The 14,784-nt window shown below is 36.0% G+C and overlaps 1 protein-coding gene across 1 annotated transcript in view; it reads left to right on the forward strand.

Moving 5' to 3' along the window:
- The window catches only part of LOC150092818 (endoplasmic reticulum-Golgi intermediate compartment protein 2), a 203,931-nt gene that overhangs the window by 147,075 nt on the left and 42,072 nt on the right, over positions 1-14,784 (forward strand). The window contains exon 8 of the mRNA XM_090414670.1: positions 6,713-6,811. Coding sequence (XP_090270796.1) covers positions 6,713-6,811 — 99 coding nt within the window. The remainder of the gene's footprint in view (positions 1-6,712; positions 6,812-14,784) is intronic.

Here is a 14,784-nt window from a genome sequence, read left to right on the forward strand (position 1 = left end):
CAAACTAATGTTTGTGCTAAGATAAATAAAATATATGGATATTTTATCCTTGTTTAGAATAAATTTCAGTAACAAAATGAAACCTTTTTTTTGTTAAATTTACAAGAAATTATTTTGACTGCCAGTTGATATTATATTTATGAATTATGTAATTTTCAAACAAATTACTGCAGGTATTTTGAATCTTCACTTGACGCTTGAAGAAAACCAAGAATTTCTAAACAGTGCTGTCAACTCTCTGGATCCCTCAATGAAAGTCTTCTCCCTCATTGGATTTTAGGATTTTTTTAATTTTTGTGTGTTTTTGCAATACCAAAGTCACTTGTTCGAAGGCAATATAATCTGCTTAAAGCGTCAATAATTTTCAAAATATTTTTCCAAAGTTTCCTAGTGCAAATCAATAATCATTCCTATGAGTAAAAGTTTTTGTGTGTTAGAGATACTCTTGTACCATGCCATTGTGCTGATGCTCAAATATTCTTTTGGAATAGAAAAACTAATAATTGCAGAGTGCTAGTCTGAATTATATCTATGATGCAAAAGTTTAATGGAACAAGCATTGAAAAATATAAAAAAATAATAAAAAGCCAGAAGAAGATAGAATTACTAGAAATGAAAGCAGCAGGAGAAATATTAATAGAGGAATTTAAAAATCTGTTTAATAAATGCTTAAAAGAAAGAGATATACCAAACAAATGGAACAATGATATCACAATACTCTTGTGGAAAGAAAGGATAATATAAAATATTTACAGGCCTCTAAGTTTGCTGTTACAAGTATATAAATTATCTATAAAAATCATTACAAATAGGATTATGTTATTATTAGATGAAGCTTAATCCAGTGAATAAGCTGGATTCAGAAAGGGGTGTAGTACAATCAGCCATCTGCAAATGTTGAACCAGCCAAGAGAAAAAAAAAATTCAAAGAATACGAATACAACCTGGCCATTGTTCTTAGGTTCTATAGACTATTAAAACAGAGCCTTTGATTCAGTTGAAAAAAAAAAACAAGCAATCCTAGTAATGAAGAAATTGAGGAAAACAGGATTATATACAGCTAATAAATATATTATTATTAAGGGAAGATCTCCAGGGAATGAGGGATTCATCGAGGGAGGCCCATACTACCAGCACCAGCTGTCATGCCTGTTCTTGAATTCATTCACACTACTTGTACACACAATATCCAGTGGCAATCCATTCCAATCAGGTACCACTCTGTGAGAGAAAAATCTAGCTCTCACCCCTTTGTTGATAGCATTCATTCTCAACTTCCAGGGATGTCTGCTCATCCTTTCTCAACTCTCCATAAATTAAAAACTCCATCTACGTATTTTCTGTATGACACTTTCAGAAAGTTGTAAGTCTCAATCATACCCCCCACCCTCTTTCTCCTGTTTGCAAGTGCCTACAGTCTAAAAATTCACAATCTGTCTTCATAGTCAGTATTCCACAAATCTGATATCATTTTTAACACTACTTTCACTCTTTCCACTGTATGAGAATCACCATGGAAACCAGGAGACCAGACCTGTGCACAGTACTCTAAGTGAGGTCTTACCACGACCTTGTGAAGAGGCAAAATGACTTCCTTCTCCTTACGTGTCAAGGTTTGTTTCAGCATTGCAATTATCCTCTGAGATGTATTTTTTGCAAACTTTTCTATATGACCCTTGAACTTCAACTTCCTGTCTACTAAAACTCCAAGATCCCTAGCCGGATCAGTTTTTTCTAGCATAATCCCACAAATATAATATGACATTGGTATCTCATCAGACCAAAGTGCTTGACTTTATTTACTAACATTGAACTAACACAGTCATTTTCACATGCCCATGATTCCAACCTATTGAAATCATTCTGCATGTACTACATATCAGTCACATTCTTGATTACTCTTCCTATCTTTTCATTATCAGCAAATAGCTGTATGTCACCTGTCAAATCCTTCCCAGTGTCATTAACGTACAGATTAAATAACAGCGGATCAGGGACTGATCCTTGTGATACAACACTGGTAACAGTGGCGAATTCTCCATGCATGCTATGCATGGAGAATTCGCACACGATTACAGAACAGCAACAAGTGCTGTTCTGTAATCCTGTACTGAAGATGCCTATGACACTTAGGCAAAACTTCTATAATAAATAAGTTTTAACATGAGTTTTCTTCATTTTTATAGTTATATTAATATCCGTAGTATTATCTATATTAGTATTAGATAATATTAATACTAATATTAGTATTAATATATATATTAGTATATCTAGAAAAAGACCTAGTTAAAAGAAATTCAGGGATGTTGAGGATTATCTGAAATTCTGGTGGATAGATGGCCAGTTTGAATTAGATTTGATGATATAACTGCAATACATCATCATTCTTCTACTTGATGACAGAGTGATGAAGGAATACTCAATCTACAGTTTGAGTTATGAACATTGAAATTTCCAAGGAAGATAATTCACTGTTTGAGTATTTTATCTACAGAAAATGAACTTCAGAGATAAATAATCCAATAAATCAGAGTGTTTATCAGAATTTGGAAAGTGATAAACACAGCAAATGAATGCTATGAAATTGACTAGGAAAATTTTAAGTCAGCAGGTCCAAATGAGGAGATTCTTGGCTTGGCATTTTGTGGGATCATCTGAGAAATGTGATCATTCTGTCTTTATAATAAAAGAAATCATGCAAAGTGTAGTTCAGGTAGTTGAAATGGAAAATATTAAGTGCCTGTTAAAAATAAGATTGAGCTCAGATGTCTGTAAGTGGTATAGGTACACATATTAAAACCATGAATGTTAGAGTGAATGTATAAGGTTTTTTGTTGTGTTTTATGTAGGAAGTTATAGCAAAGATGAATGCTTTCCACAGGTTTTGATAGTTTTGCTGTTGCTGGCATTCTGTTTTCTGCAGTCATGAATAAATATAGTCGTAAGAAGTTTTTTTTGGATAGGAAATTACAGTAATCTCTCAATGAACATGTTAATAGGTCCACAGAAAACACTGTGTTAAAATTCTCACAAATTGAATTTAATATTTAATAAGAAAAATTGCTTCATGTATTTCAAAAATATATGCAGCATTTTTTTCAATATATTTTTTCTTTTACTATTTTTATTTATTGAGTGTAATACCATCTTTTCTGTCCTCAGGTTTTGAAGACTTGCTTACTTCACTAGATGATGGGATCAGAAACCATAAGTTGTTGTTGTTTAAGCTTTTCTAAAGTGAAGAACATTGTATGAAATTCTTTAAACTTATCTCCTTCATCTGGACATTTTTGTTTGCTTTTCAAACTTCACTGTCTGAATATTTATTTATTCATGCTGTCCATGTAAGTTAAGAGTCATCATTACTAAATTTTCCTGAATGTGCTGCAAGTAATTCATGAATATTTGTAGTTCTCTATTCATCTAAACTAAGCTCTATTCTAATGTTAGTTATTTTGCCAATAACTTTATCCATTTTCTTTGGGAGGCCAACAAAATCATTTCATAGTGTAACAGTGTAGCAAAAGATGTTTCCAAATTGCTCTCATATTGCTTTATGTCACTTCATGCTATGATTCATGAAGATTTTCAATGACATTTCTTATAATGTAATTTTTATTTATTTATTTTTTCTGGTAATGAAATTGCAGTCTCCCATTGTATTTTTAAAATTTCCTGTGCAAAATTTCTTCACAGGTATTACTTTTTAAAAATTGTAATCATCTCTTCGTTCATGGACTGTAATAATGATGTTGTATTTGCCAATAAAAATGCTACCTTTATATTTTCATAAGTATAGTAAATTCATCATCATCATAATGCTAATTATGGTATAGCCCATATTGGTCTCTTCCAGTCTCACTAACCATCCGATATCCTTTTTTGAGGCCTACCTGCCTTCTCTTTCCATTTGGCTTATATTTTAGTATTTGTTTAGGATATCGGGTGTTGGCCATTCAGTTTACATGTTCTATCCATATTTGTTTATAATTGTTTAATTTTTCTTCTATTGAGTTTGTTTTTAGTTCTTTTAAAATGTTTTCATTCCTTTTTTGGTCTAATAATGTGTATTTTGCAGTTCTTCTCATAAATCTCATTTCACTTGTTTTTATTCTTGGTTTATCTTATTTGTTTATTGCCCAAATTTCACTGCCATTGACCAGAGATATTATCCAAAAATAGTAAAGCTTTAAATTAAAGATTGTTATTTTGCAGTGATTTTCAACTGACAGACACCTTGTAATGTAGTCATTAAAAAGAGCTTTCACCTGATTTCTATTATAGGCACTGTTTATTTCGGTCTTTCTTTTATCCATAGTTAGTGGGATATCAGTACATTTTTAATTTGATGGCAGAAGACAAGCAACCAGCATGTGTTAACCCAATAATAATTGGAACAAACTGAGAGGACTTCATTGCTGTGTGCATATATGTGTTGTCACGCATATTGTTTGAATAAAATAAATCACCTCTTGCTAGAACTATGTTATCTGAATTATAGACTGTATCAATCAAGATTTGGTATGAATTTATAAACCATTAATTTGAGAACCGTGATAATCGAATCCATGTTATTTGAGGGATTATGACTCCTATATATGAGAGGTTGAAAAACCCATAGCAAATTGATGCCATATGTGGCAGGGATTAAGGGAAAAGGAATTTATGTTGATCTTGTTTTTGAAGAGTTATTATTATTATTTGACACCTCCAGGGAGTCCTAAGACTCACCGAGAGAGGGCACCTACTCCACAACTCTGTCTCCACCACTCAACCTCATCCACAAACCGCTTCATCTACACCAACACCATCTACTGTCCACCATCACCACTAGTATTTTCACAGACAATCACAAACATCCATGCCTACAGCGGGATTCAAACCCGCAGCCTTTTGGCTGGAGAGCGGATATGCTAACCACTTGGCCAGCCAGTCAACCAGGCAGAGTTAGAGGTTATTCTTTGACCACTATTTCATGGGGAAGGTTGCTCCAGAGAAGATGTAGGTGGAATTGAAAAATGATTGGAAGTAACAGATTCAGTGGGTTATTAGTTGAACTATGGATGTTAGGCAGCTCTATGGGAGGTGGGGGGAGAAACAACAGATGTCAACTCTGCTGAATAGTGCCCTTCAAGTATTTTTGGAAAAGAAACAATGCAGAACCCAACAACTATGATACCATGGCTGGAAAAAGTTTGAAAGAGAAGAGGTGTTAATTAGATGACCTGTCTTTTTTTTTTTTTTTGGACAGCATCGAGCATTTTTAGAGAGGTATTTAGTGCACTACCCCAGATGTGGGAGCATTGTTCTAAAGTTTAGTAGAGTTGGAATTTGTACAGAATTAGTAACTAGAGAGGTGAAAAGTGGCATTTTGAATGAAAAAGACTTTGCATCTTGGATGCCAAGTTTTTTTGGAGCTGGTGACATAGAAATAGGTTAGAGTTAAGCGAAAGTCCAAAAAGAGAGAGAGAGATAAAGATCTGGCATTATCAAAGAAAATGGAAAAACTTGGATTTGTGTGTGTGGTGAGAGAGAGAAAGAAAAATTGACAAAATTATGTTTCAGAAGCATTAAAGGTGACTAGGTTGTTATCTCATCATTGCAGGATGGTTTGGAGACCATCAGTATTTAGGACACTGGTTAGAAGATCTTGAAGCTCAAGTGCTGCAAAGTTTGTTATATGAGGCAGAATGGAGAATGCTGTCACTGGCAAAATTATGAGTAGGATGGAGATATGAGAAGAATAATGAGTGATATAAGAGAAATCTGAAGAGAGAGCATTCACTATTACATGTATTGAACAACCTAAGAGAAAACTGTCAATCTAGTTACAAACTGTTGAAGGCAGACCATAAAATTGCAATTTGCCGAGAAGACTACTATGCCAGACCCTATCAAATGTCTCGGAAATGTCAAGGTTTCTCCAAGTGGTGAACTGCCAGATCATAGATGATCTTCTCCATTACTGTTTCCCCAAGTGTTATATGTATATCTCAGGGGTATGCAGAAGGATTTTAAAGAGGTATGAAGCACTTTTTAAAATTTTGATTATCATTTTTTATAGTTATTTTTGTTGCAGATCAGCGGAGTCATTTTGTATCTTAAATTTTATAATTAATTTTTCAATAACTAAAAATATATGCGTATATGGAAATGAGTAAGAGCTGGATCTGGTTGATGACTGTTGCAGCGATGGACAAACTGTTCTCATCAAAAGTTTAAATTCAAATAGTTCTAACCATGAAGATGGAACTCTGCTAAATTTCAGAATCATTTTTATCTTAAATTTTCTTTTTATGTCTTTCTGGCAGAAGGCCACAAGTGACATGTCATTGCATTTGTTGCAATAATGATTTAAAAAAAAAAAAAAAAAAATTTTAGCTGATCAGTGCATCAGGTAGGTCACAGTCTTTCTGTTGAAGAATTTCGGATATCTTTTTCAGTATTCTATTTAATAATATGATTTAATTTGCTAATGTAAGCATTTAATTTCTAGCTTTAAGGGCAGGTTTAAAAGGGGTCAGCTTCTTATACTTTCTTTCATTATTGTTCATTTCTGCATTTCTCAAATGAATTATAACTCATTTCTATAGTAACATATTTTCACTCCATAGTTTATTAGGGAAAATGTGCTAAAATTTATGGTTTAATTCATAGTTTACTGCCTTAATTAATGTGATAATGCTCTTTGATATGTTTTGGACCTTTCTAGATTACAACTTCTCTCACAGAGTAGAAAGATTTTCATTTGGAGATCCAATACGAGGCATTTTTGATCCACTTGAAGGATATGAAAAAACAGCAAAAACAAGTAAGCTTTAATTAGCTTATTTAAATTAATAAGTTCCCCCCTTATCCACGAGGGATGTATTCCAAGAATCCCAATTGATACCTGAAACTGCAGATAGTACTGAACCCTATATATACTATGTTTTTTTCTATACACACTTACCTATGATAAAGTTTAATTTATAAATTAGGCACAGTAAGAGATTAACAACAATAACTAATAATAAAATAGAACAATTATTACATCATCATGATCCTTTCAGGGATGTTCAATCCACATCTTTCAGTATTCATATACTTTGTCCAATACCGAGCCTATTTTTAGTTCTTTAGGTATTTCTGTGCTGCTTCTTTTGTCCAAGAGAGTATGGCCTGCTGTCCTTCAGAGGAATTTCATTTCCCCGGTCCATAATTCACGTCTGTACAGTAGAGAAGGTCTTGCCAAAACTTTAAACTCTTATTCTTGTATGCTTTTGAACTTGGTTAGGTTTGAAAATATTGCTGATCATTTCTGTTATCTTTAGAAAATTTGAAATTTTGATGTCAATGTCAGCTTCTTTTGTATATAATACAGCACATCCATGGTATTTGAAGCAGTTAATTTGGTTTGAAATTTTATTTTTAATCATGATTTTACTTCTGACTGGAAATGGTCCTTTAAAAGCCATGGTTTTTGTTTTGTCTGTTGATATTTGAATTCCAATTATATATTTTTTTTGCACTTATGTTTAAGGCGTATATTGATTTTTGGAGTTCATCCTTACTTCTTGTTGATTATTTGATCATCTACAAACAAATGGATATTAAATATGTAGATATTAAATAAGAATGGTGACATTGGGCATTCTTGATGGACCTCTCTGTTGATTTCCAGCTTATAGCTGTTATGTTGTTCTGCTACATGTTAGTTATTGCAGCAAGCAGCTGATTTGAAATGTTTAAATTCTTGAGTATGGTCCACAAATGCTTTGTGTGTTTCTATTCACATTATTCATAATGTTTTTCCATTAAGATTTTTAATGTAAAAGCTGGGTCAAGGAATGATTGTACTTTTCAAAAACAATTTAGTTCTTTGCAAAGTTTATCTTCCACATATAATTTAAGTTCTGAAGTTAATATTCATGCATATAACTTATAACCAGTATTCCATCTTCTCCAGGGGATTTTTCTTATTTGCTTTTCTGTATTACCTGTTGGACTTCTTGTAATGTTATTTCTTCCACTGTATAGTTAGTAGTTAAGTATTATGTCAGTTTTTGATTCGTTACTATCTTGCCATAAGTTTTGGAAGAAGTCCATCTAGGTTTTCTCTTTGATTATTTTAAGTTTCACTTCTTCTTTTACCTCCTTATTCATATGCCTTTGAATTTTGTATGTATGTATTTGGTCTCTTCACTGTAAGATCTCTTTCCAGTTTTATTATGAAGTTGTCCCATGTTTCTCTATTTGTTTTTTGACTCTTTTTTTGCTATTGGTCATTTGTATTTATAATTAATTTTTGCTTCTAGTGATTTTTGTGTTTATCCATTGTTTATATGCTGCTTTTTTATCTTTGATTATTGCTTCAATGTTTTCATCCCAGTTTCTTATTCCCTTTCTCCTCTTCCATTTACTTTTTTCTCTAAGGCATTCTGTTGCTGCATTTATTAATACATTTTTTAAATTATTCCATTGTATCTTTATATCATCATTTTCTTTTATTTCCTCTAGTTTTCCATTTACTCTTTGCAAATAAAAGTAGGTGATACTTTTATCATCCAAGAGTTGTACTCTAAAAGATTCCTGGCATCTTAGCACTGATTTGATTAATTTTAAACCATCTTGGTGGTATTCTTAATTTTCCTTGTAAGAGATAATGATCAGATTCTATCTGCACTTCTAAATACCTGGCTATCTAGTATCATGATAGCTGTTTTCCTATTAGCTATTATATAGTCTATTGTGCTTTTTTAGGTTTCTTGATCCCCAAGTGAATTTATGCCAATCTTTATGCTTTAAAAAAGTGTTAGGAATTTTTCTGCATATAATAACTCCAAATTACTAAGTCTGTATCCATTTTTACTGCATAGTGTTTCACCTTTTGTTCCTATATTTGTACCTAGTGGAATGTTCACTACTCTGGTATTAAAATTTCTCATTATTAATAGATAATCATTTATGTTTATTTTATTTTTTATTTTTTGTAAATCTGAATAAAACACATTGCTATTTTCTTGTCTTCCTTCTTGTGGGGCATAGACACCAATAATAGTCAGGAAGCCACGTCTTATTTGTAATCATAATTCTAGAATTCTCTCGCTGCAGTATTTGTAATGTGTGATATTTTTTTAATTGATTTGTGAATAAAAATCATTACTCCTGCTTTTGCTCTTTCTTTCTTTTTGACTCCACTGTAGATATAGATGTAATTATCCATTTCATCTGAGCCTTTTTGTTTATTCTTTGTTTCTGTTATTACTGCTAATTTGATATTTCTTTTTCCATTTAATAGGGTTTTGTCTAGATCTTGATATTTTGATTAATTTTGTGATGGATACTCTTGACATTCCAAGTAGCAACATTCCAGATATTCTTGTTTATTTGCATTTCCCCTCATCCCCTTTATATACTGTAATTAAAGTTATGTGACTGGAATCTTAGCAACCTCAGCTTACGATGATTTTTTTTCTTTAATTATGACATCGAGAGTTTTCACTTTATCACTTAAAGGAAGCACTTTATGGCTTCTCTTTGGCATATTCGAAAATCTGCATCACTACTCTTGTACTTCAGGGTCATTATTAAGTAAAATAAGGGTTACTTGAATACAAGCTCTTTGATCATTAGCAACTTTCGGATTCTGTGCCTTCTCAGCAAACAATGTCTCTAAATCCAATCCCAAATGCAATCCATCTATCTTAACATGCTCCTGTCAGAGCGATTGTCATTCTATCTCTAGCCATCACCCTATCTTTCAGGGCAAGAGAAAACACTATATAACTCCACTGAAATTTCATGCTTGTGTTTCAGCATATGAGCCACACATTATGACAGTTCTTTGATTGTAACCAAATCTATGTAGAGGGATGAAAGGACTAACGTATTGGTTTTAGGATATATTAAAAACAGTCATTAAGGAGAATACTATATTTGGTTGGTATATTTGAATTACAAAAAGGTGTAAATATGTGAACTTTCATTAACAAACAATGTTAGCATGAATATAAAAATCCCTGAATATAAAGGAGAGAAAGAACAATTGTGGATTTCTAAGATAAAAAGCCAAATGGCTATTTTTTTCCTGGTGAAGTTAATTAAATTAAGGGGATAAAAATCCCTTATTATTTTACAGCCAGTATGCGAAACTCTGAGATCGAAAACTACGATATAAGAGTTTCATGCCGAAGAACTATCGTCGAATCCAAGCGTAAGTGAACACCTGGATAGTACAACACCAAGGCAACTCGAAGCAAAGGTGGAGCAAGATCCCTCACTATCTTTGATATTTTCTCATAATGTAAAACACAACTCCTAGGAGATGTAATACTGCCTTCCATTATGAGAAAAGGTCACTACCCAGCCGGTTTCGACCTTTTTTTGAGGTTTCATCAGTGAATAGGTAGACTGGATGATATCAAAGTTTAAGTGAAAAGAACTTGCATACCTTCACTATACGAATGCCAGAAAGGTGTGCCCATATATTATATTCTAACTAAGATAAAAAGCCAAATGGCTATTTTTTTCCTGGCAAAGTTAATTAAATTAAGGGGATAAAAATCCCTTATTATTTTACAGCCAGTATGCGAAACTCTGAGAGCGAAAACTACGATATAAGAGTTTCATACCGAAGAACTATTGGCGAATCCAAGCGTAAGTGAACACCTGGATAGTACAGCATACTGGCTGTAAAACAATAAGGGATTTTTATCCCCTTAATTTAATTAACTTTGCCAGGAAAAAAATAGCCGTTTGGCTTTTTATCTTAGTTATAATATAATATATGGGCACACCTTTCTGGCATTCGTATAGTGAAGGTATGTAAGTTCTTTTCACTTAAACTTTGATATCTTCCAGGTCTACCTACTCACTGATGAAACCTCATAAAAAGGTTGAAACCGGTCTGGGTAGTGACCTCTCCTCATAATGAAAGGCAGTATTACATCTCCTAGGAGTTGTGTTTCACATTATGAGAAAATATCAAAGATAGTGAGGGAGCTTGCTCCACCTTTGCTTCGAGTTGCCTTGGTGTTGTACTATTGTACTATCCAGGTGTTCACTTACCTTTGGATTCGCCGATAGTTCTTCAGCATGAAACTCTTATATCGTAGTTTTCGATCTCAGAGTTTCGCATACTGGCTGTAAAATAATAAGGGATTTTTATCCCCTTAATTTAATTGTGAATTTCATTACTGGCAAATACATTATACATACATCTTCAAGGCCCACCTTTCCTAATTGGTTTGTAGGGGCAACAGTTGCAAGAGGAACTTCCAATGGTCACGAACCTCTGCCACCAAGCTCAGGTGTTCTGGTGGGATTCCCAAACGTATCCACCCAAGGTTTTAGATATAATCTATCCAGCGAGTCCTTGGCCTTCCACCCTCTGGCTTGGCAAAGAGGGCCTGCTGAGGGAGCCTCTCTTGTGGCATTCTGATCAGGTGCCCATACCAACGTAACTGTGATCTCTCAACACGGAGAAGCAGCGGTTGAGTGTTAAGGGTTTCCCGAATTTCAGAGCTTCTGACTCTGTCAAGTCTTGTCAGCCCCGCATTACATCTCCTAGGAGTTGTCAGCCCCGCAATCCCTCGAAGGAACCTCATTTCATCCACTTGGATTCGTGTGCACATTCTTTTGGTCATTACCCAACTCTCATGACCATAGGTGAGGATGGGGACATAGACTGTATTGAAGACGGCCAGCTTTGCCTTCTGGCTTATCTCCCGCTTCAATACTCCCGAATGGCCAAACTCCTGCAATATTGAGCTTGCTAAGCCAATTCGAGTATCTAGCTCTACATCCCATTTTCCATCATTCGTGAATATGGACCCAAGGTATTTAAACTTCTCCACCTGCCTCATTGGGACTCCACTTACATGTAGAGTGCACTGGGATGGTTGTCTTGAGACCACAAATGTTTCAGTTTTGGCCACACTGATCTTCATTCCGGCATCTGCACAAACAGCTACAAACCTATCCAGGGTCCACTGGAGGTCATCTGTGGAAGAGCTAAGCAGAGGACAAAAGCCACATTGTTCTTCCTGGAACTTTGACTCAACTATGCTCCTGCACTGTCTTTCCAAGCACCTAGCATACACTTTCCCAGGCAGGCTGAGCAGCGAGATGCCACGATAGTTACTGAAATTCTTCTGGTCTCCCTTCTTGAAGACTGGTATTATTTTGCCTGTCTGCCATTGCTTTGGTGCTTGCCCAGATATCCAAGCAGCCTGACACACTCGAGTCAGCCAGAGAACACCGTCTCGATTTAAGGCTTTTAGTATTTCAGGCCGAATTTCATCATCGCCAGCAGCCCTGCCCGATTTTATTGCTAAATGGAGCTCTTCTGCTGTGAGACTAGTCATTGCCCCGATCTGCACCTCTTGGATGTCCACAACTGCTGTGCCACCCAGGTTAAGAAGGCTCTCAAAGTATTCCCTCCATCTGTGGAGGATATCTTTCTCGGTTGTTAAAAGTGCACCATCAGAGACTTTAATTGCCCTTGCTGTGCACGATTTCCTCCCTTGAAGGCGGCGGATGGTCTGCCATAATACTTTATTTGCATTTGCATAGGATGAGTCTAATCTTTCTCCAAAGGATTCCCAAGCCTTCTGCTTTACTGCCTCAGCAGCAGAGATGCATTTGCGGTATGCTGAGGCACGAAAAGCATACCGCAAACGCATCTCAGGTGACCTGACCCTAAGCCATGTTAGGTAGGACTCCTTTTTTGTCCGGACAGTTTTTTGGATTTCTTGGTTCCACCAAGATGTCCTTTTCTCACTGCCCGTTGCCACGCCGAGCTGCTTTCTGCCACAGCATGAGAGTGCAGAGGCAGTGACAGCTGTTCTGAACAGCTTCCACTCCTTCTCAACATCTGCAGTATGCTTGGGAATCTCTTTGAACCTGGAGGAAATGTCATCTGCAAAATTCTTCCTCACAGCCTCATTTTCCAATGCCTCCCATTTCACACAGTATAGGTTCTTAGGCCTGCCAGCGTTGATGGTAGCATCTGGTTTCTGAAGCTGTAGAGTGCACACAACAAGGTGGTGGTCAGTTGACAGTTCTGCCCCTCTTCTCACACGAACATCCAACACTAAGGAAAGTAGGTCTGCTGAGACTATAAAGAAGTCAATCAGAGACCTTTGTGCTGGAAGAAAGTATTCATTATGGACAAGCTGTTAGTACAGCAGAAGTCCAATAATTTCAACCCATTCGCGTTAAGGTCAGGGGCGCCGTTCCTCCCAACCACACCCCTCCATGTCTGGTCATCTGTTCCAACATGTGCATTGAAGTCACCCATTAGCAGGACTGATTCCATGTCTGCCACTCTGTCCAAAGCAGCATCTACTTCCTCTAGGAAGGCAGAGTATTCTGACTCCAGATTAGGTGCATAGGCTTGCACCACAGCCAAATCATGGTTTTTCATCTGAAGCCTTAACACACATACCTATCCCCCCAATGGGATCCACTCAGCAACACAGTCTGACAGCTTGGGGCTTGTGAGTATCCCCATACCTGCCTGAGCAGACATTGTCAGGCTCACACCAGAGTAGTAGAGCTTCCATCCCTTATCCAGGTCGACAGTTCGAGAGCCTCTCCTCTTGGTCGAAGAAAGCCCAACTAAGTCTAGCCGGTAGCGCTTGGCTTCCTCAGACCAGTTCCAACTCCTTCTATGTCAGAGAGAAGGTGTTCCAGTTTGCCTAAAGCCATAGTCTGGTGTCGTTGTCATTTCAGTCCTTTTGCAGAACCATTTCTTTGCACTGCCCCTAAACACTTCCCCAAATGGGTAGTGGGCCCATCGATGGAGTTTCCTCTAGCAGAGTGGTGTCTAAGGGAGACTGTAACATATTTTTTGAACGGGATCCTCTGCCTAAAACCCGAATGCGCGACGGACGATGTGGTATGAATATTTTTTGATGGCCTGATCATGTTACAGTGTTTGATAATGTCCTGTTAGCACAAGACAAAATGACACAGCAAAATAGGAAAATTTTCCCCTCGAATACTCTAATAGCATTCAGGGGAAGGAGCAAGAAGAGAAGAAAGAAAGAAAGAAAGAAAGAAGCAAGGGAGGAAGAGGAGGGACCAGTCTACAGATAATATAACAGATGTATATTACATGAAGTAAGGTCCAGCATCAGGTACCTCGGGTTTGCCATGCCTGTACTCACTAAAGTGAGCCCCTGAGGCTAAATACATTATTAATAATTAATATTTGTGGTAATACATGTGCATCCTATAAGATGCTGAATGGAGCAAATAATCATCAGCCAGTTTCTGTCAACTGCTGGACGAAGGCCTTCCCAAATGTCTTTCATTCATTCCTATTTTGAGCCTTTTTTATGCCACTGAGTACCTGCCATCTTTTTTTCTCATCCTCCTACCATCTCTTTGGGCTGCCTGTAGCTCTCTTTCCATCTCTCTCTCTAGGATACCATTCTGATATCAACTTTGTCCATTTTTTTGAGTGTTAGTTCTTGCAATATGACCTGCCCATTACCATTTCGATCTTTTAATGGCTGCTATAATGTCGCTCATTCTAGTCTGAGCTCTGATCCAAGTATTGCACTTTTTATCTAGAATGGTTAGGTTAGGTTTCTATCTATAAACCTTACTGTAATTCTTCTATAACCTACTCTTTCCCCCATCAATATACCCTATTCCTACTATGGGTTTAAATTCGGAAGAAGGCTAGTTCAGAAGCCTTAAGGTAGTAGCCCTACCACTGAACTATTCCATCATCAGGCTAGTCTTCTGACATGGAGAACATAATTCTACTAGTAAGCTGACAGAAAAAGATAA

Source organism: Typopeltis vanoorti, chromosome 25 (assembly GCF_054136105.1).
Source record: "Typopeltis vanoorti isolate ZY-2024b chromosome 25, IOZ_Tvanoo_1.0, whole genome shotgun sequence".
NCBI classification, from domain to species: domain Eukaryota; kingdom Metazoa; phylum Arthropoda; class Arachnida; order Uropygi; family Thelyphonidae; genus Typopeltis; species Typopeltis vanoorti.